The sequence below is a fragment of the Lynx rufus genome, unplaced genomic scaffold (genome assembly GCF_022079265.1).
Source record: "Lynx rufus isolate CCGP_SWC_20201006 ecotype Redwood Valley unplaced genomic scaffold, mLynRuf1.p SCAF_13, whole genome shotgun sequence".
In the NCBI taxonomy this organism is placed as follows: Eukaryota; Metazoa; Chordata; class Mammalia; order Carnivora; family Felidae; genus Lynx; species Lynx rufus.
In genome coordinates this window covers 33,262,999-33,288,950 of record NW_025814827.1, presented here as the reverse complement: position 1 = coordinate 33,288,950, position 25,952 = coordinate 33,262,999, and the positions used below count along the sequence as shown (strand labels likewise).

The window sequence follows — 25,952 nt, the reverse complement described above, 5'->3', positions numbered from 1 at the left end:
AAATCTACATTTTGATGAGAAGAGGGATTTTTCTCTTAGAGAAGGAAGCTGTTGTTGGCTTCTGTCTCAGAAGTCTTTGGACCACATTATGCATTTGTTAACCCTGTGAATCCATGCTTGGATTTACTGAAAGGTTGGAAAAGGAAACAAAACAACTTCAAGTCCAGTGATGGAACCCTGTTCATCTAGCTCAGATGAGAGGCTGTTATATTTCAAATTACTTCATTCTTTTTTGTGCAGTCTTACATAACACTTGAGACTTGGTTTTCCATACTGCTAAGGCAGGAAGAAGAGTGGCTTAAGTGGTTTTTCTGTTCAGAAAATAATGGTGGATCCTACATTATGACCTGCCTTCAATTTTGGACATGGAGGAATGGAGGGCAGGGGAATGAGAAGAGTTTCCATAAGATTCCTTTCTCCTGAGAAAAAGAAGCAAAAATGCCTTATGCAGCTCCATCTGACTTCATGGCATTTTACATTCTGTAGCTTGATTTTTCTAAAAATTTAAATAGCCTTTTTCCTTTGATCCAAGGTGGGTACTCAAGTGTTTAGTTTGTTTTTCTAGGTGAGGCTGTCAGGTCTGGGACTCAGGTAACTTTACGCAGTTGGAACTGAACTTTCTCATCAGAGAATGGACCTCAAAAGCAATGTTCCCAAACTTGTGGTTGATTTAGAAGAAGTTCAGGGTCTGGAAAAAACCTCAAACAAGAAAAATAGTTCAGTAAGAAATACGGATTTTCCTTCTTTCTCTTAAAACCTGCACCATGTGATGAACAGACTATTGTGTAAAGAAAGCTGTTCTTGCTTCCAGATCAACAGAGGACCAGTGTCTGAATTGTCAGGTCTTTACATAAAAAGAATAAAACCGTATGGGTCTTTGTGAGAGAGAACTTAAAACTTCTTAGATGCAATTAAGAACACATTTTCTTAGATCCTGTCTGTGACTTAGGGAATTTGCCTAGGGCCATACATGCTGTGATGCTGAAAACTTAGAGCAGATTTACCAAAATTTAGCAGTGATAGAAATGACCAAAAATGGGAAATGTTGAGCACTCTTAATGATTAGCTAAATTGGTCAAACTATTTGAATTGTCATAAGAAAGCTTTTTAGTAAAATACTCACGTAATATAGATAAGGTATAATTTCCTTTGAAGATAAATACTGAGTGGTAAAGCATAGAAGTAACTTCGGATAAAGGTAACTTAAATTTTTCTCTGACTTCTTAGCCAACTTATATTTTCCTTTAGTATTTTGGAATTGTTAAAGACAGAATGGAACCTACATACATGAATCTCACTGGTATGTTGAGAATTTATATCTTCTGTTGTCTGTTATCCATCTGCCCTGTGTCCTTTTTGCAGTGTTTTGGGTAGGGTCATTTGGCCCAGGGGATAGGGACTCTGTACGGTCAGCACCAGTGAAACCATCTCTGGCCCACTTGTTGAATATGTATCAGACTCATCTTCTCCATTTGCTTTGTATTTTTTATTTCATACCTAAAAGAACCACTGCTGAATGATCTCATTCAAGTTGTTCTTGCATCTTTAATTGTCGTCACCAGATGGCATCTACCAAAATGGTACATGCCAATTGTACTAGCCCAGGGTTTACTAAATACACCTACGTTCCCCCCCTCCCCTGGTCTATTTTGTCCCCTTCTTGATGGCAAAGGCTGTAATTTTAGGCGAGAATATGCCTATTTCGTTCCCTTTGTTCATCCATGTCACCTGGCCGTTTTTCTTTTTAAAAAGTTCAACAAAAACGGGATATGTGCAATAGAAATATATATATATGTATATTTTAATACTTGTGGACAAATGTTACAAGTTGTTTAAGAACAACAAAATCACCAATGTCTTCCATTTTGAGATGTGTATAGTTTTGTAAGCATTAGTGCTTGGTAGCATATTGTAGTGCCATGTTAGGGGTTAGTGCATGAGCCTAGTAATAATTTAAACTTCAGGATGAATTATTGATAATAACCAATAGTGTAAAATGAGTGGAAAATTGAGACCTTTTCTTTTTTCATAAATATCTCAATCGTGATCTTCTCTCTGGGGAAAGACGATTAAGGCCAAAAAGACTCATTTATGAATAGAAATGTGGGATCACAATGTGAAATACTATGTTTGAGGTTATTTAAGCTTTCTCTGAGGTAGCTGGAAACCAGCTGCCCTTGTATCTTAAGAAGCCTCAAATCAAAATGAGTCCCCATTTCATGATTCTGCTTTTTTGCTCTGTTTGAGATGAAACTGTTCTTAGGTTGTTTTCACACTGTGTGTCTCGTAGGTTTATTATTATTTAATCCACTCCTTTTGCATCAAGAAATTCTTTTATATTTTGCATGTCTTACTCAGATGCTATGTTAATCAAGTGCTTTTCTAATCTGCAGACAATTTACATTTCCTGTCTGCAGCATGCTACTTGTTACCGAAGAACACTGGTCAGTAGTTCAGTGTCCTTCATTAATTTGTCACGGGCTTTTCCTGTTTCAGAATCTGAATTGTGTGTTGATGGGATTCCAGACCTTTTTATGAGAATTGGAATGTAGCTAGATAGAGCTTACCCAGGTTGCCCTGTAATAACTATCTATTTTGCTTGGTTAGATAGAGTAAGCCACCTCAGACAGCTTTCACTTTTTTCTACTTTCCTTGTGGAAATAAAAGTTTTGTTCTGAAAGCCTAAGATAGCTTTCTGTGGAAGAGAAATTCCTACCTCTAAAAGCTGCCTTGAGAACTTGGAAAGGGCAGTTTTCTGAGGTGATTTTTAAAACTCAGTATTCTGAGAGTTCAGGATTTATTGACACAGGTTCTACAGTTACCATGATGTGAAATGCAAAACTAATGAGGTATGTCTCCTGTACAGAAGCAAGCTTAAACAAATAGACTTTGCAGCAGCAGATATCCAGGGACCCAGGTTTAGATTCTCATAGTGTATTTAAAGTAGTTGTACTCTTGGCTCAAGAAGTTTATTACCTGGGAGAATCCATTTCTGAAAAGCATTTAAACATTTTTAAAAATACCTCTGAAAAGGTAATGAATGCAAAATATCAAAATAGCACAGTATATAGGAAAGGATACTTCCTATTGCAAAAAATAAAAAATAAAAGCCATAAAATGAATAATTTTCAAGAGGTAGAATTTTAGTAGCAATAACAGTTTTGCATGTATAGTAAATTGTATTAGCAAAGTTGTACAGTTGAATAAATATTATTACTTGAGGTTGTGAAGCTCTGCGATCAACAGAGTTGCACAAAAGGAAAAAGATGTTTTAGACAAAGAACATATAAAAGGTACTTATAAAACTGAATGTATATGAATATATCATTGTGTGAGAATTAGCAACTTTTGTGTAAGTTTAAAGGTTAGAGACCCTATTTGTTTCCTAAAGCAGAGGGTTAGAGCCATTGAATGAAATTTTTCTAGTGGTTAACCTGGAAACAAATATACTACTGATGTAGCTCCACTGAAGCCATCATGTGGGGACTTTGCTTGATGTTCTTGTCAGCAACAGGCATCTACAGAATAGCAGACTTTGTTGTTTGTCACCTCTTCTTTTCTCCATTAGTTTTCCGGGTGCATTTTAAAAAATGAAAAGTTTGTTGTGTGTGTATGTTTGGCTTAAAAACAAGCCAAGAACTTGGATAGCTGGGTTTTCCTTATGGCTGTGGTAAGGGAGTGGTAGGGGAGTTAGAATTTAAAGATGTAAAGCAAAGGATTGAAGGGAATAGCCAAACACAGTATGTTGGTTTTTAAAACCCTGTCTGATGTAGTTGTGCTGAGGACTTTGGCCTGTGACTGTTTATTTTAATTTAATAAAGAGCCCAGCAAACTAGTTTCTTGATCTGGGGAATCACACACCTCACATCAGGCTATAATAGTGGAATAGTTCATTTTGGCCATTAGCACCTTGAAGTTCCTTGAAAAGATTGGGTCTATGTTCCCTTGTTTTCCCAGGGAAAAAACTAAAAGTGGAGTGGATTTAAGAAAATAGTGCCTCTTGAATATTTAATTCTTATATGGCAACTCCAAAGGATGGGGAGAAGGCTATATTAAATTGATTATAGCTCCTCTTTTAATGTCTTACGCCAGCAGTTGGTGTTAGAGACATTGGAATAACCAAGCAATATTCACTCATCTGCACGATCATGAGGACACCGCTGTGTATTATAGTAATGTCAACTTAGTTACTTAGAACAATTAAAGACTACTCTTAACAGCCACGTTATAGTTGTAAATGCTAAAATGTGTTACAAGTTTTTGTAGTCTCTGAGTATGCAGTTATTTTTAATGTTGTGGTCTCATGTTTACTCTTTGTGTACCTGTGATATGCAAAATATGAAGAGACCCTTGGCCTCCAGGAGTTTACATTCTCATGGTGCTGCTGTTGCAAGCAAATCGCTTCTAGTTTATTTAGAACATTGCTTGGCTATTAACCATACCCTATTTGGAAGGATCCCTTGGTCAACAGTTTTCAAAAGCAGAAGTCTATGCTAAATTTCAGGGCATTGATTTTGAGTTTACATTTTATTAGCTCTGCTGTTCATAAACTCTCTTTCCCCAGGGGGCTGTGCAGATAAAGCTCATTAATGTGAATCAGAAACCATTCTGCCTAAAAACATCTTCATCACTACACCACCTATGCTCTTCTATGCTATAGGTGTCAATAAATGGCCAAGAAAACTTAACTGCTCAATTCTCTTTCTTTTCCCAGAGTTTTTACATCATTCTTTACCCAAAAGGGCCAGGATTTGCAATTAAGCCTTTTATAATTGAGTAGTGGTCCTGATTTTAACCTCTTTGTGTGTGACTTTTGTACCTCTATTGAGATAGCATTGTGATGTGGAGCACCTGCCCTGCCTGCATTTCTAAGCAATCACTTTATTAACCCACATTTTCAGTTGAAATTTGGCATGCATGCTTGTTATTTTTCCTAATTCCTCTGAATCAAGGGGTCTTTTCTGCATGTTTATTAAAACTGGGTCTGAATGAAAGTGGAAGCAACCAAGAGTGGCAGGCCTGTAACTCTGATTTTAGAGTACTAATATTTTAATGCATGATTGAAAATGTCCAGTGTTATATGGTGACTAGTAGATACATATATATATATGCATTTATTAATGAAGCAATAGAGACTTAAACCAATAGCCTGAATTTACTGTTTGGATTATTCGTTTTCATTTTCTAATTAAAGATTATCATAACTTCCATTGAAAATGGGAGCTAGAAGATAAACAGGGGCGACCACAAGACATTCAAACTGTCAGGAATAGAGAGCATGACAGTGCTCACCCTCTCACCTCTTGCCTGCTTCCCTTAGTCCCCAAGCATGTTTAAAAACAAAACTAAGGCACAAACTAAGCATGTGGAATAAATAAATAAGCTGCTATGGCTCTAGTAATCAGAAAGGTGCAGAGTTTCAGAAAGCGTAGGAAAGTAGGGAATACCAGTGTAGATTATAGAAAGTAATGTTAAGTATGGGGATTTGTCTGATAAAATTTATGTGGCTTAAGTTTGGATCTCTTAAAACTAGTATCTTGGAATTCAGTATCCTATTTCAGATATTCCAGCATTTTCAGGTAACCAGCCAACTCTTCTGAATGGTACTGGTACTGACCAGTCATAAAGGTTCCCGCAAAGGAGACTGTTCGATTTTGTAGAAACAGTGCTAAAAATGTTGACAAATCTGTGACTTGGGTTCTCTTTTGTTACTATATTATATAAATGTATTGTGTTTTTAAAATTTATAGCCAGGGCTTTATCCATGATCTTTTGCTTAGACTGCATAATTTGTTGCCTAAAGCTTTTGATCCCAGGTGAACAGGAACAGGTTTTCTCATAAAAACAACAACAAAAATCCTTGCCATTCATTTTCTTACTTGATGTGGAAAATAGATCAGTTTATTGTGATAGCTTAAAACTTCTGAGAATATTCCTTAGAAATAGCCGTTATAAGTGCAAATGATCGTGAAAAATAATGTACAAATGGAATTCATATCTGAGTGGCTTAAACAGAAGAGAATTCAGAATTAGAATAGATGATTCTCACTAGGCCTCTCCCAAGTTTCATGTTTGATTGAAAAATAATTTTTCTAAAGTCATTTTAACCTTTTGCTGTGGGGTTTTGGTCTAAATACCTTTAGGAATGCTTAAGTGGAAATTGTGACTTTCTAGTAGTTCAGAACTGAATTTTACTTATAGTCATTGCAGTGTTTAGTCTCCACTTAAGTACAGGAAGTGAGATGTCATATCCCATATATAAATTTTCTCTTTGCCACTTACTGATAATGTTGTCAACCAGTGGAACCAGTAAAGATACGAAGAAAGTTTCTCTTTGTTCCCATTCCACAAAAGCATATTAAAATAGTTGGAAAACCAAGCATCACAGATTTCTCTAGGAACTCAACTCCTAAACCTCCTTTAAAATCAAAGTAGATCTCTTGAGGTTGCAATTTTCAAAAGGTTTTTTCTCCTTTGGTGATAGTATGCCATGCCATCAGTTTTTCTCCCAGGTATAAGAACAGTATTGTGGCAATACATTATCGTCAGCCCTTCAACAACAGTAATAATCTTGGCACTTACCTTAAAACCACACATCCTTTACAGTCATATTAGGGTATCATTCACATATTTTTATTTACTGTCCTACAAGTACAGTTGTTTTTACTTGCTGTTCTGCATTTTCTTCACTTGCACCATTGGTAAAATGTTAAAAGGATTTCATTGAATGTTGAAAGTATTACAAAAGGCAGCTTGCTTTTTTTAATCTATGCATCCTTGGGATTTCAGAAGAAATGTTATTCTTTGATGTAAAAGGGAACTGCTATACGAGTTGGAAACTCTGTACCTGTGTGTGTGTATATATATATTTTTTGGCAATAAAGCAGCATGGGCTGAGAATGCACTGAAACTTCACTGTGTGTCACTCATTACTTGGAAGAGGTAATTTCTAATAATGCAGATTACTAAGGTGGGAGGAACCAAACCAGAGACGTAGGCTGAGGTAGGCTCCAGATGTCACAAAAGACAAAAGACCTGGGTGTCGATAACCTATTGTAGCAGTTTCTGCTGTAGACCAAGAGGACTGGCAGCCATTTGAACAAAGAGGCATCCCATTTAAACTCTTGTCATTCCCACCTTTAGGGCTAGGTATGAACAAATGTTTAGTTTCTGGTAAGGAATTACTGAGCTAAGTACAATAATGATAAAACTATTTCAGAGAATCCTTCCTATCTGAAATATATAACACATTTAAAATGCTTTTACATTGAGTATTTAAACATTAGCTACCTTAACTAAAGAGGCTTAACACTGTAAGAAGAGATGCTTCTTAATTTAGGGGAAAGTGTTTTCAAGTTTAAAGAAAGTAGGGGTTCCTGGGTGGCTAGGTTGGTTAAGATTCAGACTTTCGCTCGGGTCATGATCTCACAGTTTGTGAGTTCAAGCACCATGTCAGGCTCTGTGCTGACAGCTCAGAGCCTGGAGCCTGCTTCATATTCTGTGTCTCCCTCTCTCTGTGCCCCTCCCCTACTCGCATTCTGTCTCTCTCAAAAATTAATTAAAAAAACATTAAAAAATTTAAAAAGTAGATGTTACAAACTTCCTTGGGATTGGCTCTTGTCAAATGGAGAGGAACAAAAGCTATGTGGCTTTTGAGGTACGATTACTTAATGTAATCCTTCTTTTGATTTTTGACTAACACACTGATATATACTGATATACTCCATTCCCAGGTACTGTACTAGATGTTGGGATTACAAAAGTGGAAATAGTTTCTGTTAACTCAGGAGCTTAAATGCTTACAACTCAGGAGGAACTTTAGTATGTAGTTTTATTCTCATGACTATATGGAATTCTGAAAATACTTTTATTCAATATATATACAATGCTCAGTAACAAACTGTAGCAAAGTAGCCTTAGAATTTGTTAATATCAGTCATTGATGTTTGTTAGACTTTCATAGGGACTCATACCACCTAAAAGTATCATTTAAAAGGGTTGTTTAAAAATTCAGCCATTTGTGAGTATCAACTAGTGTATGGAAGGCATAATATCAAAATTATAAATGCATATGCCCTTTGGCCCATTTTAGTAATCACTTCTACAGAAATACCAGTACAACTATGCAAAGATATATACAAGGATCCAATATAAGAAATGGTTAAATTCTGATATATTCATATCATTGAATCATGCAGATACTAAATAATTTGCATATGGGTTGGTATGGAAAGTTGAGAAAAGCAGATGGTAGAATAATGTGAAAGATATAACTGCCTTTATGTCTATATATGTATATCCACATGCATAAAGATTATTGAACACTTAGTATGTGCTAAGCACTGCTGTAATTACATTAGATGTATTCATTAATTCATTTACTCTTCACTACAACCGTAGTTTCTTGGTTTTTTAAATTTATTTTGAAAGAGAGAGAGCACAAGGGAGGGGCAGAGAAAGAGAATCCCAAGCAGGCTCCGCATGGTCAGTGCAGAGCCTGACGCAGAGCTTGAACTCACAAACCGAGATCATGACCTGAGCCGAAATAAAGAGTAGGATGCTTAAGCAACTGAGCCACCCAGGTGCCCCCAGCCCTAGTTTTTTTGTTTTGTTTTGTTTTGTTTTAACAGAACAAGCCTTTTGATTTAAACAATTTTTTTCAAGTTTATATTGAAAGACAAAGCAAGAGGAAGAAGCAGGAGAGAGAGAATCCCAAGCAGGCTGCATGCTGCCAGCACAGAGCCCAATGTGGGGCCTGAGCCCACAAACCATGAGATGATGACCTTGAGAGCCAGACGCCCCAGACCAAAAAGCTTCATTTTTTCATTTAGCTTTCTGACTCTGTGCTTGTGCCTTCAACACTTTCACAATGATTTTCTGCTCTTTAATAAGGAAAGCATGCTTGATCCTATCACAAACACACTTAGCACATGTGGAACCACCCTAGGCCCTGCTGTTTTCTCCTTGTAGACAACCTCATAAGAACTGTAGGTCTCACAGCATGAACTCCTTGAAGCCAGCCTGAGCACACACACCACACGCTGATTCTGATGCTTTCCCAATCTCCTTGATGTAACAGTAAATTATTCTATTCCAGGGGTTTGGGACACCTTAAGTTTTGTTAGAGGCTGTATTGTAGGACAGCATAAGATGGGATGTCAAATGCTGGACCATTGTGAATGCCTATGATGCCATCTCCAGAAGAGGGAAAAACCAGCCCTAGTTTTTAATCCCTATTTTATAAGAAGAGCTTATGTAAATTCTTTACAATTATGGCTAGAAGTATCCAAAATATCACTAGAAGTATCACTATCCTATTGTGATAGGAATCCAAATAGTTTGGTTCCAGAGCATGCTCACTTTCTGGCTTGCTATCCCATGCTTTTCAAAGGTAGAAAGGAAGTGTAGTTTTCACTCTTTGTCATACATCTATGTTTGAACTTTTTTCTAGAATAAGCACATAATTTGTATTTGGGGAAAAAAACCTATTTAAAACCAGCCAGCTTAATTTGACGTAAAGTTCGAGCATTTAAATTTCTATTTGTCTGCCAAATCAGCAAATCCAGAGGTTATGGAAAATAGCTACGTAAGAACATACCCCCACACACACACAACAGGATAATTCAATACAGTATTAATTTCTTATGTCTCATTCTTGAGTAGAAAATAAGAGTTTTTCTGGTACTATTTGTTGCCAGAGGTTTCACCCTTGTTTATGGAATCAGATTTTGCAACTCAAAAGCATAAAGCAAGTCAGAATTTTGTTTAAAATTTTTAATTTTTAGAGCGAGAGGGTGCAAACAGGGCAGGGGCAGAAGAGAGAGAGAGAGAGAGAGAGAGAGAGAGAGAGAGAGAGAGAGAATTTTAAGCAGGCTCCATGCTTAGTGTGGAACCAGATACAGGGCTTGATCCCATAGCTCTAGATCATGACCTGAGCCGAAATCAAGAGTTGGACACTCAACCAACTGAGCCACCCAGGCATCCCAAATTTAAAATACTTTTAAAGGGAAATGTCCTTTATGTAGTATAAAATGGAAAATTTTTTTTTTAAAAATGCTGCTAGCTACAGCTGAACCAAGTCAACCTGGCTATATCATGTCTCAATTGTGCTCTTGCCAGTCCCTCCGTGGTCTGCTTGCTGAGCCTATAACCCATGCTGCACAAGACAACCATAGTAAGGTTCTACAAAAGTAAAACCAATCCTATCACAGGCCTCCTCTAAAATTCTTCAAGGGCTTCCACTGTTCTTGTGATAACCACCATCCTTCAGGAGGACAGTAAGTCCTCACACCGCTGGTTTCTGACCACTGGTGTAACTCCTGCAGGCCTTCTTTTATGGACCTTATAGGGCCTTTGCACATGTTTCTCCCTCCATTACCTTATTACCTCCTACTCTGTAAGACCACTGCTGAAATGTCACTTCCTCAGAGGTCTTTCTTGACCTCCAGACCAGGTCCGTTACATGCTGTATGTGCTTGTAGCTCTATGTCCCTTTTCTTCAAAATCCTTACTACACTAGTAATTTCACATGTATTCATGTGGTTATTTGAATGTCCATCTCTGTTGAGACAATAAGCTCTGTGCAGGTAGAGAGTGGCTGTTTTGGCTTAACTGTTATCCCCAGAAGCTAGTATAATATCTTTATTGAATAATATGATAAGCTACTGAGCCCATGTGCTACATAAAGCAAAATATGAAAAAACAGCATTTTGGTGAATGATGTTTATCATTCCTTTATTACCTGGTTAAGCTCAGTTTACAAATGAAAAGAGATAAATTGTATATTTTCCAGTTAACTTATTGAATATTACCTATAAAATATGTATGTACCTGTATTTTACATAAGAAAAAAAGTGGTTTCTCAGTCTTTACCTAACAGCTGCACATCTTTATATCAGAGCATTCACGGGACATTGTCTCCCCATCAACCTAAATTTGCAGCAAAAGAGAGTTTCAGAAATAAACATTTATGAAATTTACAAGCTAAAATAAGTTCTTAAGACAAATAGCTATAAAACCTAGACAGGGTGGGCCAGGGAGACTCAGCTGGTTAAGTGTCTGACTCTTGATTTCAGCTCAGGTCATGATATCACAGTTGTGGGAGCCAGCCCCATGCCAGGCTCTGTGTTGACAGCACAGTGTGGAACCTGCTTGGGATTCTCTGTCTCTGCCCCTCTCCCGCTCATGCTTGCTCACTCTCTCAAAATATATAAACATTAAAACAAGCAAACAAAAGCTAGACAGAAGGCTCTTTAGTTTCTCATCTTCTAGAACAGGCTTCACAAATCATCTGGACAATCGGCCTAGACAAAATCCTAATAAACCACATTTCTCATCCATTCTTGAAGCCAATCTTTCTTGCGAATTGATCAAACAGCACCTGTTGTTGAAGATAGCAACAAGGACTCACCCTGATACTTTAAAAAATATATTTATTTATTAATTTATTTATTTACCAACCCTAATACTTAAACTCTGATTCTGGATCAGTTTTCTGGCTTGGGCTGGTCAGGAGTTACTTCCTTCAGAATCTTCATCAGTGAATTTAAGTGAGTATGAGTTAACATTATCTTCTCTTTCAGCTAGGAAGAAAAATAAATAGGTATCAGGGCATCTTAAGCTTAACACTCAATTTGGTGATTCTAAAAGCCATTTCAAATTTAAACTAGTGATTGGGAGTTGGCAATGTCTCAACATATTTCATAAATATGTTTCTTCTATTTCTGAAAGAACTTTATGGTACAAACTCGGAGCACAATGAGATCCTTAGATACAAAGTTCATGTGAAAAAAAACCAGCCATTGCTGAGTGTCACTGCTTCAGTCTCTCTCCTATCTACCTCTTATCACCAGGTTTAAACTCCAAATACTGGAAAGGAAGACAAGAATAAGGTGGAGTAAGAAAGCTTACGGAGAGAAGCATCAACTAGTCTTCCTTTCCTTTCCTAGTGGCAAGAATCTAACTTTTTTCCTTTGTTTCCGGTAACAAATGCTTTTGTTTGATATTCTGCCAATGGTCTTCAAAAGTAGCCCTGTTAAGAACATATGCTTGGTGTAATTAGACAATTTTCAATAGTTCTTTCACTTATGAATAGCTATATCTAGAACCAAACTTAGTGGTATTATTCAGCATAAAATATGAAATACAGAATTACGGAGGATTATCTGTTGAAGTTGGGTTAGCAAAAGTCTTATTTCTGACATAATTTGCACCATACACTATATCTCATTTTTATCATCCAAGATACAAAAACAATCAAAATTCATCAGGAACTATGACTTAAACAAGTAACTCTAGAGCCTCTCCTTTGTTTGGGGATACCCTTGGATTGGTGAATCATTTCTCTATTGGTGCTTTCAAGATTTTTTTTTTGTCCACATTTTTACTATGATATGTTGGGGTATAAATAAATCTCTTCTGTGTTTATCCTACCTGGGGCTCATTGAGGTTCTGGATATGGAAATATGTTTTTCATCAAATTTGGGAATTTTTCAACTATTTCCTGGGACATTTTTTCTACTTCTTTCTCTTTTCTTCTGCTATTTAGTCCCTTTACCAAAGAATTTTTAGGTATGCATGTTGTTTTTTTTAGAAAATGCTATTGTACACTTAGGTAAACTACAGTTTGGTATAAGCATAACTTTTATATGCACTGGAAAACCAAAATATTAATCTGACTTGCTTTGTATTATGGTATTTGTTTTATTCTGGTGGTCTAGAACTGAACCCACAATATTTCTGAGGTATGCCTGTATTATAGTAAATATACAACCATCATGAAATTTTACCTCTGCAATCTTTTCTGGTAGAGATAAGTTGTGAATATCCATCTCAGATGCATTTACTATGGCCTTTGTTTTTAAGAGATAGCTGGATAGAAAATATATAAAGAAAATATTAGTATCATACTACAGATAAGATTATTAGTGAACCAAACTTGCCCTCTAAAATAACATGTCAGGCAAGGACCGCCTTCTTACAGATTTCCATTTCAGCATTCATAATGTGTCTTTTAGGAAAAACAAATCCTCAAGTAAGAAATCAGAGAGACTGTGTGTCTTATCTCACCCCTTGCCAGCCAGGAGATAAAATAACCCCACAACAAACTAAAGACAAAAACCAGGGGCCTATGAGGAATTCTGATGAGTATAAGCTTCACAGTCCACCAGTAGATCGTGTAGCAGTTAGAAGAAAAGTAATCATATTGTGACAACACTGTTGGTTGCCTATCCAGTAGCCATTCCTAACTTGTTTTTGGCTAACAGAACCCAGATTTCATTTAGGGCAGGAGTATGCCCAATAGTAGGAGATGAATAATAACTGCTCTGAGCCAAGTGTCCAATCTTACTCTCCACTGTCACATATTTGCTCTCCTGCCTTAAGGCAATCATGGGACATAGTTTGGCCAATAATAAGGAAATTTTTGCTAAAGAGACCATTCACTGTGTTCCCATTTCCCATATCCTTTTCCTTCCAGTTGGGGATGCTATTGTCTATGAATGTAATGCTTATAACTGTCACAGCCTACAAGAAGAAAAGGCTGAGAAAACCAGAGATGTTCACCGAGGGCTCTATTGTGGCTAAGCCACTAGAAGACTCTTGGGGTGGCCAACCACCCCCACCCTTACTTGTTAAAGCCACCATCAGTCAGGTTTAATTTTTCCTAGCAACCAAATTCATTCTGACACACAAAGACATAGATTTATTATCTTTCCAGATTTGTGCTACCTATACTTTCCTAATTTCTACTTAATCAGAAAGAATATACTGACCTTTGAGTCCCAACTCCTTATTTTAAAGAAATTACTTAAAATCCTATTATACTTTTAAAATTTACATTAAAAATTTTTGTTACTAAAAACTTAACTTCTTGTGCAAAAACTCAATTACAGCTCACCTGGAACAACTACTTATAACTTTCTGAAGAAGACTTGAGGTTACTAATAGCACACAGTTAGAAATAACTTTTCACCCTCTTTAAACTTAGGTCTTATTTGGGGTGCCTGGGTGGCTCAGTAGGTTAAGGGTCTAACTTTGGCTCAGGTCATGATCTCGCAGTCTGGGGGGTTCAAGTCCTGTGTTGGGCTCTGTGCTGACAGCTCAGAGCCTAGAGCCTGCTCCAGATTCCGTGTCTCCCTGTCTCCCTGCCCCTCCCCAACTTGTGTTCTGTCTCTCTCTCTCTCTCTCTTTCAAAAACAAATAAACATTAAAAAAAATTTTTTTTAAAGAAATTACTTAAGAAATTAGAAAATGAAAGTAAGTTATCAATCCATCTGAAGTATATATTTTCTGTTGAAAATTTGCAGTAAAGAAAAAAAATTGCACGGAGGAACAAATAGTATACCTAATGCACATTGAACAACCTTGTGAATGAAAGATGGGCTTTATGAGTTTTATTGTTTAGTCACCCAAAACTCACCTAGAAACACCTATCTAAGCACATTAAGTGAGAAAAAGGATGGGCATCTGGGTGCTTCAGTTGGTTAAGGGTCCGATTTTGGCTCAGGTCATGAAGTTTGTGAGTTTGAGCCACAATGGGCTCCATGCTGACAGTGCAGAGCCTGCTTCAGATTCTTTCTCCCTCTCTGGCCTTCTCCCACTCATGCTGTTTCTAACTCAAAAATAAGTAAAAACATAAAAAGAGAAAAAGGAAACTTCATGTTTAATGAAAGGAAAATGAGTTTTAGTGTTAAGACAGATTAAAATCTCAGCTCCCCTCTCTGAGACCCAGTGTTCTTCTATTAAGAACTCAAGTGAGGTAAGCTTAATATCTGGCATAAACACATAAAGTAGGTCATCAATGGCTATTTTTTTAAATTACTTAATTTAAATGTTTATTTATGACAGAGAGACAGAGAGAGAGAGAAACCCAAGCAGGCTCCCTGCTGCCAGCACAGTGTCCGATGTGGGACTCGAACCCACGAACTGTGAGATCATGACCTGAGCCAAAACAGAGTCGGACACTCAACTGACTGACCCACCCATGAGCCCCAATGTTTATTTATTTTTGAGAGAGAGAAAGAACGTGCACACGCAGGGGAGGGGCCGAGAGAGGGAAAGAAAGAATCCCAAGCAGGTTCCTCACTGTCAGCACATAGCCTGACATGGGGCTCTATCACGAACCATGAGAACATGACCTGAGCTGAAATCAAAGTCAGACGCACAGCCGACTAAGCCACCCAGGCAACCCTCCCCCACTTTTTTTTTAAATGATCAAGAAAAGACTATAATAGATGTTTCAATTTGTTATAATAAACAAAAAAGCTTAAGTGAGGGGCACCTGGGTGGCTCAGTTGGTTAAGTGTCCGACTTCAGCTCAGGTCATGGTCTCAGGGGTTCGTGAGTTTGAGCCCCACATCAGGTTCTGTGCTGATAGCACAGAGCCTGCTTCTGATCTTCTGTCTTCCTTTCTCTGCTCTTCCCCTGAGCTTGCACACGTGTGCACTCTCTCAAAAAATAAACATTAAAAAAATAAGCTTTAAAAAAAAAAAGTAGGGGTGCCTGGGTGGGTCAGTTGGGCGTCCAACTTCGGCTCAGGTCATGATCTCACAGCTCATGGGTTTGAGCCCCGCGTCGGGCTCTGTGCTGACAGCTCAGAGCCTGGAGCCTGCTTCGGATTCTGTGTCTCCCTCTCTCTCTGCCCCTCCCCCGCTTGTGCTCTGTCTCTGTCTCTCAAAAATGAATACATGTTAAATAAATAAATAAATAAATAAAAGTAAGCTTAAGCGAAAGTAGTATTAGGAAGATAAAGAAATATCCAAAGTACTACATAAGAAGGAATAATAAGTAGTGTACTTTGTCTGATTCTATGAGGCCACATGGTCAGTATTTTTTTTTTTTTTTACCTTCCTGTGGGTATCTATCTGCATCATTCTTTTCTCCAGACAAGATTTCTCTGCATCTACATGTACAACATGGAAAATAGCTATCCTAAACCTAGAGCTTTCATTTCCCAACTTCAGCACCAGTACCATTTACAAATGACCAATGTCTCTGGGTCCTTATTTCAAATTCCTAGAGTAGAAAGCCTAATTTGCTTAGCTTAGGTGAGGTATTCATTCTTGATCCCATCACCTGGGAATGATATCTATCACACATGATAAAAATAAGGATACAAGGTCCCACTCTATGGGGAGAGAAACAGAGGCTGGGCACAAATCAGTAAGTGTCTATTACAACATTATTTTGCAAAAGCTTATGTTCCAGAAGTTTCTATAATGAAAGAATATCCTCTCATTTATTCCAAGGTATGATTAATAAGACATGGTATGATTACAAGACATCTAAAATGAGCATAACATTATGAGACTTTATTTTGGTCCCACTGCCCATCTTTTTGTGTAAACGACAATGCCTGGCTTTAGCATTTTCTTTGGTACACACATTCTGTTTTTTCAGGAAGTTCTTTTTTTTTTTTTTTTTTCAACGTTTATTTATTTTTGGGACAGAGAGAGACGGAGCATGAACGGAGGAGGGGCAGAGAGAGAGGGAGACACAGAATCGGAAACAGGCTCCAGGCTCTGAGCCATCAGCCCAGAGCCCGACGCGGGGCTCGAACTCACGGACCGTGAGATCGTGACCTGGCTGAAGTCGGACGCTCAACCGACTGCGCCACCCAGGCGCCCCTTCAGGAAGTTCTTTTAACATGTATTTGATAAAGAATATCTAAGTCTACTCACCATATCATTTTGTCACTGGAAAGGCAGAAGTGACCTCTCAAGGCAGCCAGAGCAGCATGGGTAGAATACAAATGGAAACCAATGGGAATCCCACAGGAAGTACAGAATAAAAGGTTGTAAATGCTAGAGGAAAAAATGGAATATGGGTAAGAAAAAAAATCAGAGAACAAATATAAAATAACCAGTCTCTGGAAACCATGTCTCCTAAAAACTATGCTATAATAGGACCGAGCCTGAAGAAATGTCACATTCACAAAAGGTTAACTCAGGTTTTAATAAAATTACATCCTAGATTACAGATTCTCTTGTGGATTCTGGCCACAAAAGCAATTATGGATGTATAATTGTCAGTTCAATAGAATAATTTACATTTGAAAAGCAGAAAAAGAGCTAACTAATCAGATTAATATTTAAACATATAAAACTATACATGACCAGGGGCGCCTGAGTAGCTCAGTAGGTTAAGCCTCTGACTCTTGATTTCAGCTCAGGTCATGATAGGATCTCAGGAGCCTCGGGCTCTGTGCTGACAGAGGAGAGCTTGATTGGGATTCTCTCTCTCTCTCATAAATAAATAAACAAAAAACCCCACAAACTACACATAACCATACAAATTAGCTACCATCAAACCAATTTCCAGTATAAGGAAAATAATTAAATTGATTGGGGCTTACTAAACAATTAATAGAGGGGCGCCTGGGTGGCGCAGTCGGTTAAGCATCCGACTTCAGCCAGGTCACGATCTCGCGGTCCGTGAGTTCGAGCCCCGCGTCGGGCTCTGGGCTGATGGCTCAGAGCCTGGAGCATGTTTCCGATTCTGTGTCTCCCTCTCTCTCTGCCCCTCCCCCGTTCATGCTCTGTCTCTCTCTGTCCCAAAAATAAATAAACATTGAAAAAAAAAATTTTTTTAAACAATTAATAGAACTCAAATCAAGAATTTTCTTATGCAGATGTAACAAAAAATTAACTTAAAAATACCCAGACAAAATGCCAATAGAGTGGGGGGGGGGAAGAAATCCTATTACCCTAGCCAAGGCATCTATTTTTTTTCTATCCTCTTCAAGATTACTGGATGAGGAAACAGTTACACCACTTGGGTAAGTCACTAACCATATTTGCTGGTGTGTAAGACATATTCAAATAATACAAAGAAATGTTTTAAGAAAAAACTAAGTGTGTTTCATCATGCATGTACTGAAAACAATTTTTTTTTTAATTTTTTACTTATTGGGGTTCCTAGGTGGTTCAGTCAGTTAAGCGTCCAACTCTTGATTTCAGCTCAGGTCATGATCTCAGGGTCATGGGCTCGAGTCTCATGTTGGGCTCCACACTGGGCACAGAGCCTGCTTAAGATTCTTTCCCTCTCCCTCTACTGCGTGTGTTTTCTCTCTCAGTCTAAAATTGATTTAAGTAGTCTCTACCCCCAATATGGGGCTTGAACTCACCACCCCAAGAGCAAGAGTCACAAGCTCTTCCAACTGAGCCAGCCAGGCACCCCTTGAAAATAATTTTAAAGTAGCTTGATACAGGAAAAAATTATTTTTGTAAACATAATATATTATGCAGTAAAATTGCATTAATAGAGTATAAAAATCACTTGACTAAAAAAAATTCATGTCAACGGACACTAAAAAAAATAAACGTAATATCCCAAATTCATTGGTAAATTAAGTCCCATACCACACATGTAGTACTGTATATTTGTGAGTATAGTAACCAAAAAGCAAGCCATGAAATAAAGTTGCATCAGGGCACATGGGTGACTCAGTCGGTGAAGCATCCAACTCTTGATATTCAGCTCAGGTCATGATCTCACAGTTCATGAGTTTGAGCCCCCCATTGGGCTCTGCGCTGGCAGTGCAGAGTCTGCTTGGGATTCTCTCTGTTCCTCTCCCACTTTCTCCCTCTCTCTCAAAATAAATAAATAAACTTAAAAAAAAAAAAAAGAAAGAAAGTTGCATTAATTTAAATTAATTCCTATGCAGGAATTAATGGTATCAGACAAATTACAGTACCTATAGAAAAATGTCTCAGAGAAACTAATATATGGAACAGAGCAAAATGTGAAAAAAATTCCCAAAATATGCTTGTGTGTGCAATATAACATATTTCATTGAATATTAGTCTGCTAATGGCTCAAGTCCTTCAAAATGAAGGTATGCATTACCACACCAAAGAACTATGACCAGCTGAGTGCTTGCTGAAGGCAAGGGGATATATATGGGTAGTGGAAGAAGTTAGTTATAAATATCAGCTATGACCTAGTAACCAGTTACAGAAATGAGGACTGTGATTGTCATGAGTATTTCCTCCTTAGTTATGAGTATGTCTGTGTTTTTGCATGTTTATCTCTTTTCTTCTCTCTTATTCCCTTACTGTGTAACATAAGATCATACTATTATATCATACTATATCAAACTATTTATTATTAATTTTACTTTACAGTATAAATTATGAGATATCAAGGAGAAATGTAAACATCACTCAAGGACTTTATTTCCTCTTCCAGAGAAGGGATTAGTATGTTTTCAGTTGTATGCAGGACAGTTGTAACATGTTAGATTATGACCTTGGTATTGTCTTTATTTGCAGTCTCGTATGGTTTTAGGAAATGCGTGTGGCTGCCAAGTAACAAGTGATAGTTACATTTTATGTGTCCACTTAACTAGGTCATATGGTGCCCAGTTAGGTCAAATACTCTGAACGTGTTTGTGAGAGTGTTTTTGAATGAGATTAACATTTGAATCAGTAGACTGATTTGGGATGGCCCTCATCTCATCAGCTGAAGGTCTGATGAATTAGAACAAAAAGGCTAACCCACCCTTTCAGGAATAAGGGGAAACTCCTCTTGTCTGACTGATTTAAGCTGGAACATTGGTTTTTTCCTTAGCCTTTGGACTTGAACTGAAAAGTAGGCTCTTCTTCTGTCTAGACCCTTCTGGCTTTTGGACTGGAAGTTACACCTTTGGCTTTCCTGGTTCTCAGGCTTGTGGACTTGGACTAGATCTAAACCACTGGCTCTCCTGTGTCTCCAGTTTGCCAACTACAGCTCTTGGGAATTCTCACCCTCCATAATCACAGGAACCATTTCCTGATAATAAATCTCTTCCTACCAAGTCCCATGGCTCTCCTTATTCTAAAAGTATACAAACACATGGGAATTTCCCTCCAGTGTTTTCTAAACCATCTACATCAGTACTGCCCAAAAGGGACATAATGTGAGGCACATAAGTAATGTAAAATTTTCTATTAGTCTTGTTAAATTCAGGGGAACAGGTGAAATTAGCCTTAATACATTTTATGCTACCCAATATATCAAAAATATCATTTCAACATGTCATCAATATTTTTAAACTATTAATTTTTTTGTATTAAGTCTTCAAAATCTAGTGTATATTTGCACTCATAGCATTTCTCAATTCAGGATGGCCACATTGTAAGTACTCAATAGCTACATGTGGCTAATGGTCACAGTACTGGATACCATGTGCCTAGATGCCTTATCCTACTTTAAGAAGATATTTGGAGAACATCTGCTTCTGGCCCCAAATGACCCAATTCCAAGCAAGCCACCACTCTTTTCCTACCTGTTCCCTTTAGGTGGGAAGAGGACACTCTGGTAAGTATCTTTCAATTGGGAAAAGGGAGCTGCAAAGCTCTTTCCAATTACTGGGTAAAGTAACAATTCCCATACTTTAACCCAAAAACTGAACCAAACTGTGGTCAGAATGAACTGTCTTGCCGTTAAAGGCAACATTCAAAATTGAGGAGCCTTCTAATAATAAATTATCTGAGTACTTTGTTTTCACTTGTAGATCACAGCAGAGACTGGATGCAAAGTTTGCCCTGCAGTATTCAAGTACATAACATTCAACTTGTGTTTTTCCCCAGGTTCCCAGGTTACAGAAGAATTAGTCCTGCCATGGCTTATTACGAACTGCAGATAAAATACAAATTTAAAAGTTTTACTTATCTCAAAGGATTGTAGTTTATAGTGATTCTCGTTACACACCAAAAGGTACTTTTCTCCCTTTTTCCCTACTGGACATTACTTTCTTAGCCTCACTTCCCTTGCACAAACCACTAGGGAGATGTGGCCCTCAGAAAGATGTTAAAATGTGCACACAACTACAACCAACTTTTCCATTTCACTGACAAGTTCCTACAAGTCTCAAACAGGTAAAAGGAACATCCCTCAAATACACTGTATGGATAGAATAAACTTTTCTTGTTCCTTTGTGCACGTCGGTTCCCCGCTTCTCCGTGTTATTAATATAGGGGCTAGAAACCAAAAGAGAACTCTCAGTACATACCTGCCTTTGAGCGAACCTTCAATGCCAACTAGGAAGGGAGTTTCCAAAACCACGTTGTTTGTGACTCCTGGGTAAATAAATAGAGATCAGAATGAATACCTGTGAAGCCTTGAAAAGGAAAACCTACCCGCTACAAACAGATTCACCATGGCCACAAAAAACATGAAAAGTTGCCCCCACTCTTGGCAAAGGCGTTAATTTCCTTACAAATCTTCACCCCATTTTCTTCACCACCCTGCTCTCAACCATCCCGTGACAAAGCGGTAACACCCTCTCCGCCTTCCTCCTGTCTTCTTCAGACTCTGTCCCCACTCACTGGAGAATACCACGGTCCCGAGGGACGGCGACAGGTCCCAGGCGAGGTGCACAGAGTCAGCGAGTACTGCGTGGCACTGTGCACACTGGAACACGGCGCACCTCTCGGGCTGCAGCCACGACGGCAGCTGCGGTCTGCATGGCTGTTCCTCCGCCCCCAAGCCTGCGGGGCCAAGCGGCGAGGACCCGTTCACCACCTGCGTGTCCCACTCCATAGAAGTTGTACAAGAGAGTTCCTCAGTTGAATTCTTGGCGCCATCACAAACGTTACCCTGCGACAGCATCGCATAAAGTGAGTGACAACGCCGCCTCGGCCGAGCGGCCATCTTTCTGCAGCCCCCGCCTCAGCTTCGAACAGACACTTGACCACGCCCACACACGGTTCCTGTATCCTCATTGGACACCGTGAGCCGAGGCTTTGCCCTGCACACGCTTTCTGGGCACGCCCTTCGGCGCCAAAGTGTTAATGAGGCGTGGGGGGAAATCGCAGGCCTGCTGGGAGGGGAATCTTCGTTTCTATTGGTCAACGCCAGGAGACCCCGCCTTCAAGACATTTTTAACCAATAGAAGTACAGCATTTTCAATTTAAACTCTCTATAAAAGTTCGGTTTAGTCAACGCTCAAAGTGGCGCCAGAGCTTTGAGCGGCGCTGTTTAGTTTAGAGTGTCCGTGCTATCCAGGTCGCTTGGATGCAGCTCGACATGACTGTACCCTCCTTTGAGGAGCTGGACACCTTCAAATACAGCGACCTGCAGAATTTGGCCAAGAGTCTGGGCCTCCGGGCTAACCTGAGGGTACGTAGCAGGTAACCCGCGGGACAGGTTGAGCGTTCTCGGAGAGGTGGTGGGAAGAGACCGAACGGGAACCTCGGGGAATGAGGCAGCTGTCCCTCCAGCTGGGCAAACGGAGAGGGAGCCATAGTATTCACCTTATTTTGAGGCTGACTTTTCTGGGGGCTCACATAGGCCTTGACTTCGCAAGCGTTTGTTTGTTTTGGTTTTATTGGACGTACTGTGGAATTTTGTCTCCGAGGCTGTAAAACGTTGAGGGGGAACTGTGCGGATTCATTTTGGGAGTGGGGTTTATATATTCTTCGGTGGAGTTTTCACACAAAATTCTTAGGGTACTCGAGATTTGTTCTGCAGGGTGTGGGTGTGGTATTTACAGAGTGAATGCCTAAATTAGGTATTACAAATGGTTTTAAGTGATTAAAACAAAATAATTAGTGCCCAGGTACTTGTTGGGGCTTAATTAAATAAAGGAGTGTCTTTGGAGATATTTCTGAGCTTTAGTCTTTAATGGCTCCCCAATACTATTTCATAAAGCCTTAATTCTTTACCTTAAATCCCATCAGCTTTCTGCATTCTAGCTGGAATCTTATCCAAGACAGCATCCAAACTGTACTGGTCTCTGAACACCTGACACCTTTGTCCATCTTTCTGTCTTTGCTAATTTTGATCCTTTGGCCCCATATCCCCTTGTCTTTCCCTCTTCTTTATTTGCATTAATAACTTTCAAATGCTCTTCAGAGTCCATCAGAAATATCACTGACTTGGCACTTCGTCTCCTCCTCTTCAGTTCCTTGGCCATAGGTCCACTACCCCAGTAATTCCAGGAACTCTGTGTGCTTTTAACGCAGTTTAATTTCAAGTACTCTCTTTGAGCACTTTTAGGCTTTCACCTCTGGTTATTTGTGTATTAAATTATCTTCACTAAAAGTTAAATTCCTTGAACAAGAATCTCATCCATGTTCCTTGGAAGTCTTACTAAGCACAGTGCATTTTATATAGGAGATGCTGAATAATTATTTTCAATCACTTCTTGGCAGTGCTAGATTAATGCCCTAGAGGGTGGCAAGAGAGTTACAGTGGAGGCTTGCTGAGTTCAGAGCTCTGGATGACATTAAGGCCCCACAACCATTTGGATCTCTAAAGAGCTATTCCAAGAGAGATAGATTCCTAAAAGCCTCACCTGTAGTCTCTTGAGGCACCTAATCTGCATTAGCTGATTAGTCACCTGTTTTTATAGAGTGGCATAGTAAAGTATTTCAGGCCACCACAGACCCCATTGCCTTTCTAGCACACAGTATCTGGCACATAGTAGGTATCAATAAATAGGTTTTTTAAATTTTTTAAAATGTTTATTTTTGAAAGAGAGAGAGCACGATCAGGGGTGGGAGGTGGGGCAGAGAGAGAAAAGAGAATCCCAAGCAGGCTCTGCACTGTCAGCACAAAGCCACATGTGGGGCTCAAGCCCACAAACTGTGAGATCACAACCTGAGCCAAAGTCAGACACTCAACCGACTGAGCCACCAGGCACCCTAAAATTTTAATTTATTTTTTATTTTGGACAGCAAGCAGGGGAGAGGGCAGAGGGACAGAGAAAGAACCTTAAGCAGGCTCCATGGTCAGCACGGAGCTGGATGTGGAGCTCAATCCCATGACCCTGAGATCATGACCTGAGCCGAAATCAAGAGTCAGATGTTCAACTGACCCAACCACCCAGGCACCCCTCAATAAATATTTCTTGAGAGGTACTGTTTCCCCAAAGTTGACCATACACTACTTGATTATAACCAACTATAAAAAGAGACTTTTGAGACAGTTGACGAAAATTAAACTTGGACTAGGTATTAAGATATTGTTAACTTTTTGGAGTATTATGGTATTGTTATGTTCCCCCCTCTTTTTTTTTTTTTATTTTTTTTTTAACGTTTATTTATTTTTGAGACAGAGAGAGCATGAACGGGGGAGGGTCAGAGAGAGGGAGACACAGAATCTGAAACAGGATCCAGGCTCTGAGCTGTCAGCACCGAGCCGGACGCGGGGCTCGAACTCATGGACCGCGAGGTCATGACCTGAGCCGAAGTCGGCCGCTTAACCAACTGAGCCACCCAGGCGCCCCCCCTCCCTTTTTTTTTAAGGCCTTCTCTCTTGTAATACATGCCAAGTACTTACAGGTGAAATGTTATGACACCTGGGATTTGCTATAAATATTCTAGGACAAAGAGAGGGTAATAAGATGAAGTAAGAACAACAGAATGTTGATAATTGTTGAAACTGGGTGATAGATACATGGGAGTTCATTAGACTATGCTCTCAACTTTATATGTGATTGTAACTTCTTATAACTAAAATGTTTTAAATTATTTACGATTTGTACAGCTTAGGAGCTTGTTAAATCAGTTGGCTTTTTAAGTTCAGAGTATATAAGCAAAATATGAACAAATTGCTCTAAGCAGTGATCAAGATTAGATGATCATTTTGATGATTTAAAAAACTTTTTTAATGTTTATTTAGAAAGAGACTGTGTGGGGCGCCTGGGTGGCGCAGTCGGTTAAGCGTCCGTCTTCAGCCAGGTCACGATCTCGCGGTCCGTGGGTTCGAGCCCCGCGTCGGGCTCTGGGCTGATGGCTCAGAGCCTGGAGCCTGTTTCCGATGCTGTGTCTCCCTCTCTCTCTGCCCCTCCCCCGTTCATGCTCTGTCTCTCTCTGTCCCAAAAATAAATAAACGTTGAAAAAAAAAATTTAAAAAAAAAATAAAATAAAATAAAAAAAAAAAGAAAGAGACTGTGTGTGCAAACAGGGGAAGGGCGGAGTGAGAGAGAGAGAGAGAGAGAGAGAGAGAGAGAGAATATCCCAAGCAGGCTCTGCACTGTCAGCGCAGAGCCAGACAAGGGGCTCGATCCCATGAACCTTGAGATCATGACCTGAGCTGAAATCAAGAGTCAGATGCTTACCCAAGTGAGTCACCCAGGCAGCCCTTTTTTGATTATTTGAAAACACTAAACAGAATAAGATTTAAATAAATTCCATCAGAATGGTAACATTCAAAATAAATTTAGAAGGAAAAAATCTTAGCCCTTTTTTTGTGCTTTACCATTGAGAGTAGTGTCTCAATGAAGGAGTCAGTTACTGGTATTTACTGTGTGGCCACTGGTCCTTCTCACTCCTGCCCTGGCTTTCCTGCTCACAAACAAGCCTAGATTACAAAGACTGGCGCCATCTGCATTCTCTTGTAGCTCCCCTTCCTCTCCTGCCCAAATTCCAAGCCTGATTAAACCTGGCTAGGTGCTTAATCTTTGTACCTAACCAGCCGACCCTGCCTGAAGAAAATCCCCTGACTTTGCTGACTGAACTTAAATTTATGACCATAAATCATAAAATGAGCATTTGATTCCCCTATACTCCCTTGGTAGTCATTAACTTCTCTATTTTTGAGGACCATTATTTCATATCCTCTCACCTCAAATTGGCTCCCTTCCCTCACTTGACTTTTCCTCATAGGTCATGGAAAAATAGACACAATCAGCTAAGAATTAACTCCTCTTTCCACCATCAGACTATCCAGCCATCCTGTGCCTGTCCCCAATCTCCAAGAACTCTGCCTTTGTGTGAGGGCAGCCTTGCCATTTGTGCTGTGGATCCTGTTCCCTCTTCCAGGGCTATGTGCCTGCAGTTAGCTCCTCTCTTCTATATCAGTTTCTCCCACTCTGGTTGCTCATTTCGATGATATATGCAATCAGGTCTTAATATCCCCCATCTTAAAATAAAACAAAGCTCTCTCATGACCCCTTGTCCTTCATTTGCTGCCTGATTTCTCTGTTCTGTTTCACTGTAATTGCTGTTACCAAGGCCACCATGCTC

At 39.2% G+C, this 25,952-nt stretch overlaps 2 protein-coding genes and 1 pseudogene across 6 annotated transcripts in view; 1 reads left to right on the top strand and 2 right to left on the bottom strand.

Moving 5' to 3' along the window:
* The window catches only part of NUSAP1 (nucleolar and spindle associated protein 1), a 76,590-nt gene that overhangs the window by 12,649 nt on the left and 37,989 nt on the right, over positions 1-25,952 (top strand). For 4 of the 5 annotated variants that reach the window (XM_047075291.1, XM_047075290.1, XM_047075289.1 and 1 more), the window contains exon 1: positions 21,537-22,101. The exons of the other annotated variant lie outside the window; for it this stretch is intronic. In XM_047075291.1, the coding sequence (XP_046931247.1) occupies positions 21,997-22,101 (105 nt within the window). In that variant the 5' untranslated portion in view covers positions 21,537-21,996. Of the gene's footprint in view, positions 1-21,536; positions 22,102-25,952 lie in introns of those variants that run through there. 5 annotated transcript variants of the gene reach the window in all.
* Positions 8,824-9,174, bottom strand: LOC124508693 (60S ribosomal protein L34-like; annotated as a pseudogene).
* On the bottom strand, positions 11,466-21,661 carry OIP5 (Opa interacting protein 5). The gene is made up of 5 exons (XM_047075296.1): positions 21,309-21,661; positions 20,993-21,059; positions 16,680-16,802; positions 12,789-12,870; positions 11,466-11,582 (listed from the first exon to the last, which is right to left on the bottom strand). The coding sequence occupies exons 1-5, from the start codon at positions 21,631-21,633 to the stop codon at positions 11,487-11,489; spliced, it is 693 nt and encodes a 230-aa protein (XP_046931252.1). The 5' UTR covers positions 21,634-21,661; the 3' UTR covers positions 11,466-11,486.

What these genes read in the sequence shown, in the direction of transcription:
- OIP5 (XM_047075296.1), bottom strand. Translation starts at nt 21,633, where the DNA reads ATGGCCGCTCGGCCGAGGCGGCGTTGTCACTCACTTTATGCGATGCTG. An exon ending in CGGGACCGTGGTATTCTCCA is followed by an intron (nt 21,060 to 21,308) that starts GTGAGTGGGGAC and finishes TTATTTACCCAG; the next exon opens with GAGTCACAAACAACGTGGTT. An exon ending in TACCAGAAAAGATTGCAGAG is followed by an intron (nt 11,583 to 12,788) that starts GTAAAATTTCAT and finishes TTTTCTTCCTAG; the next exon opens with CTGAAAGAGAAGATAATGTT.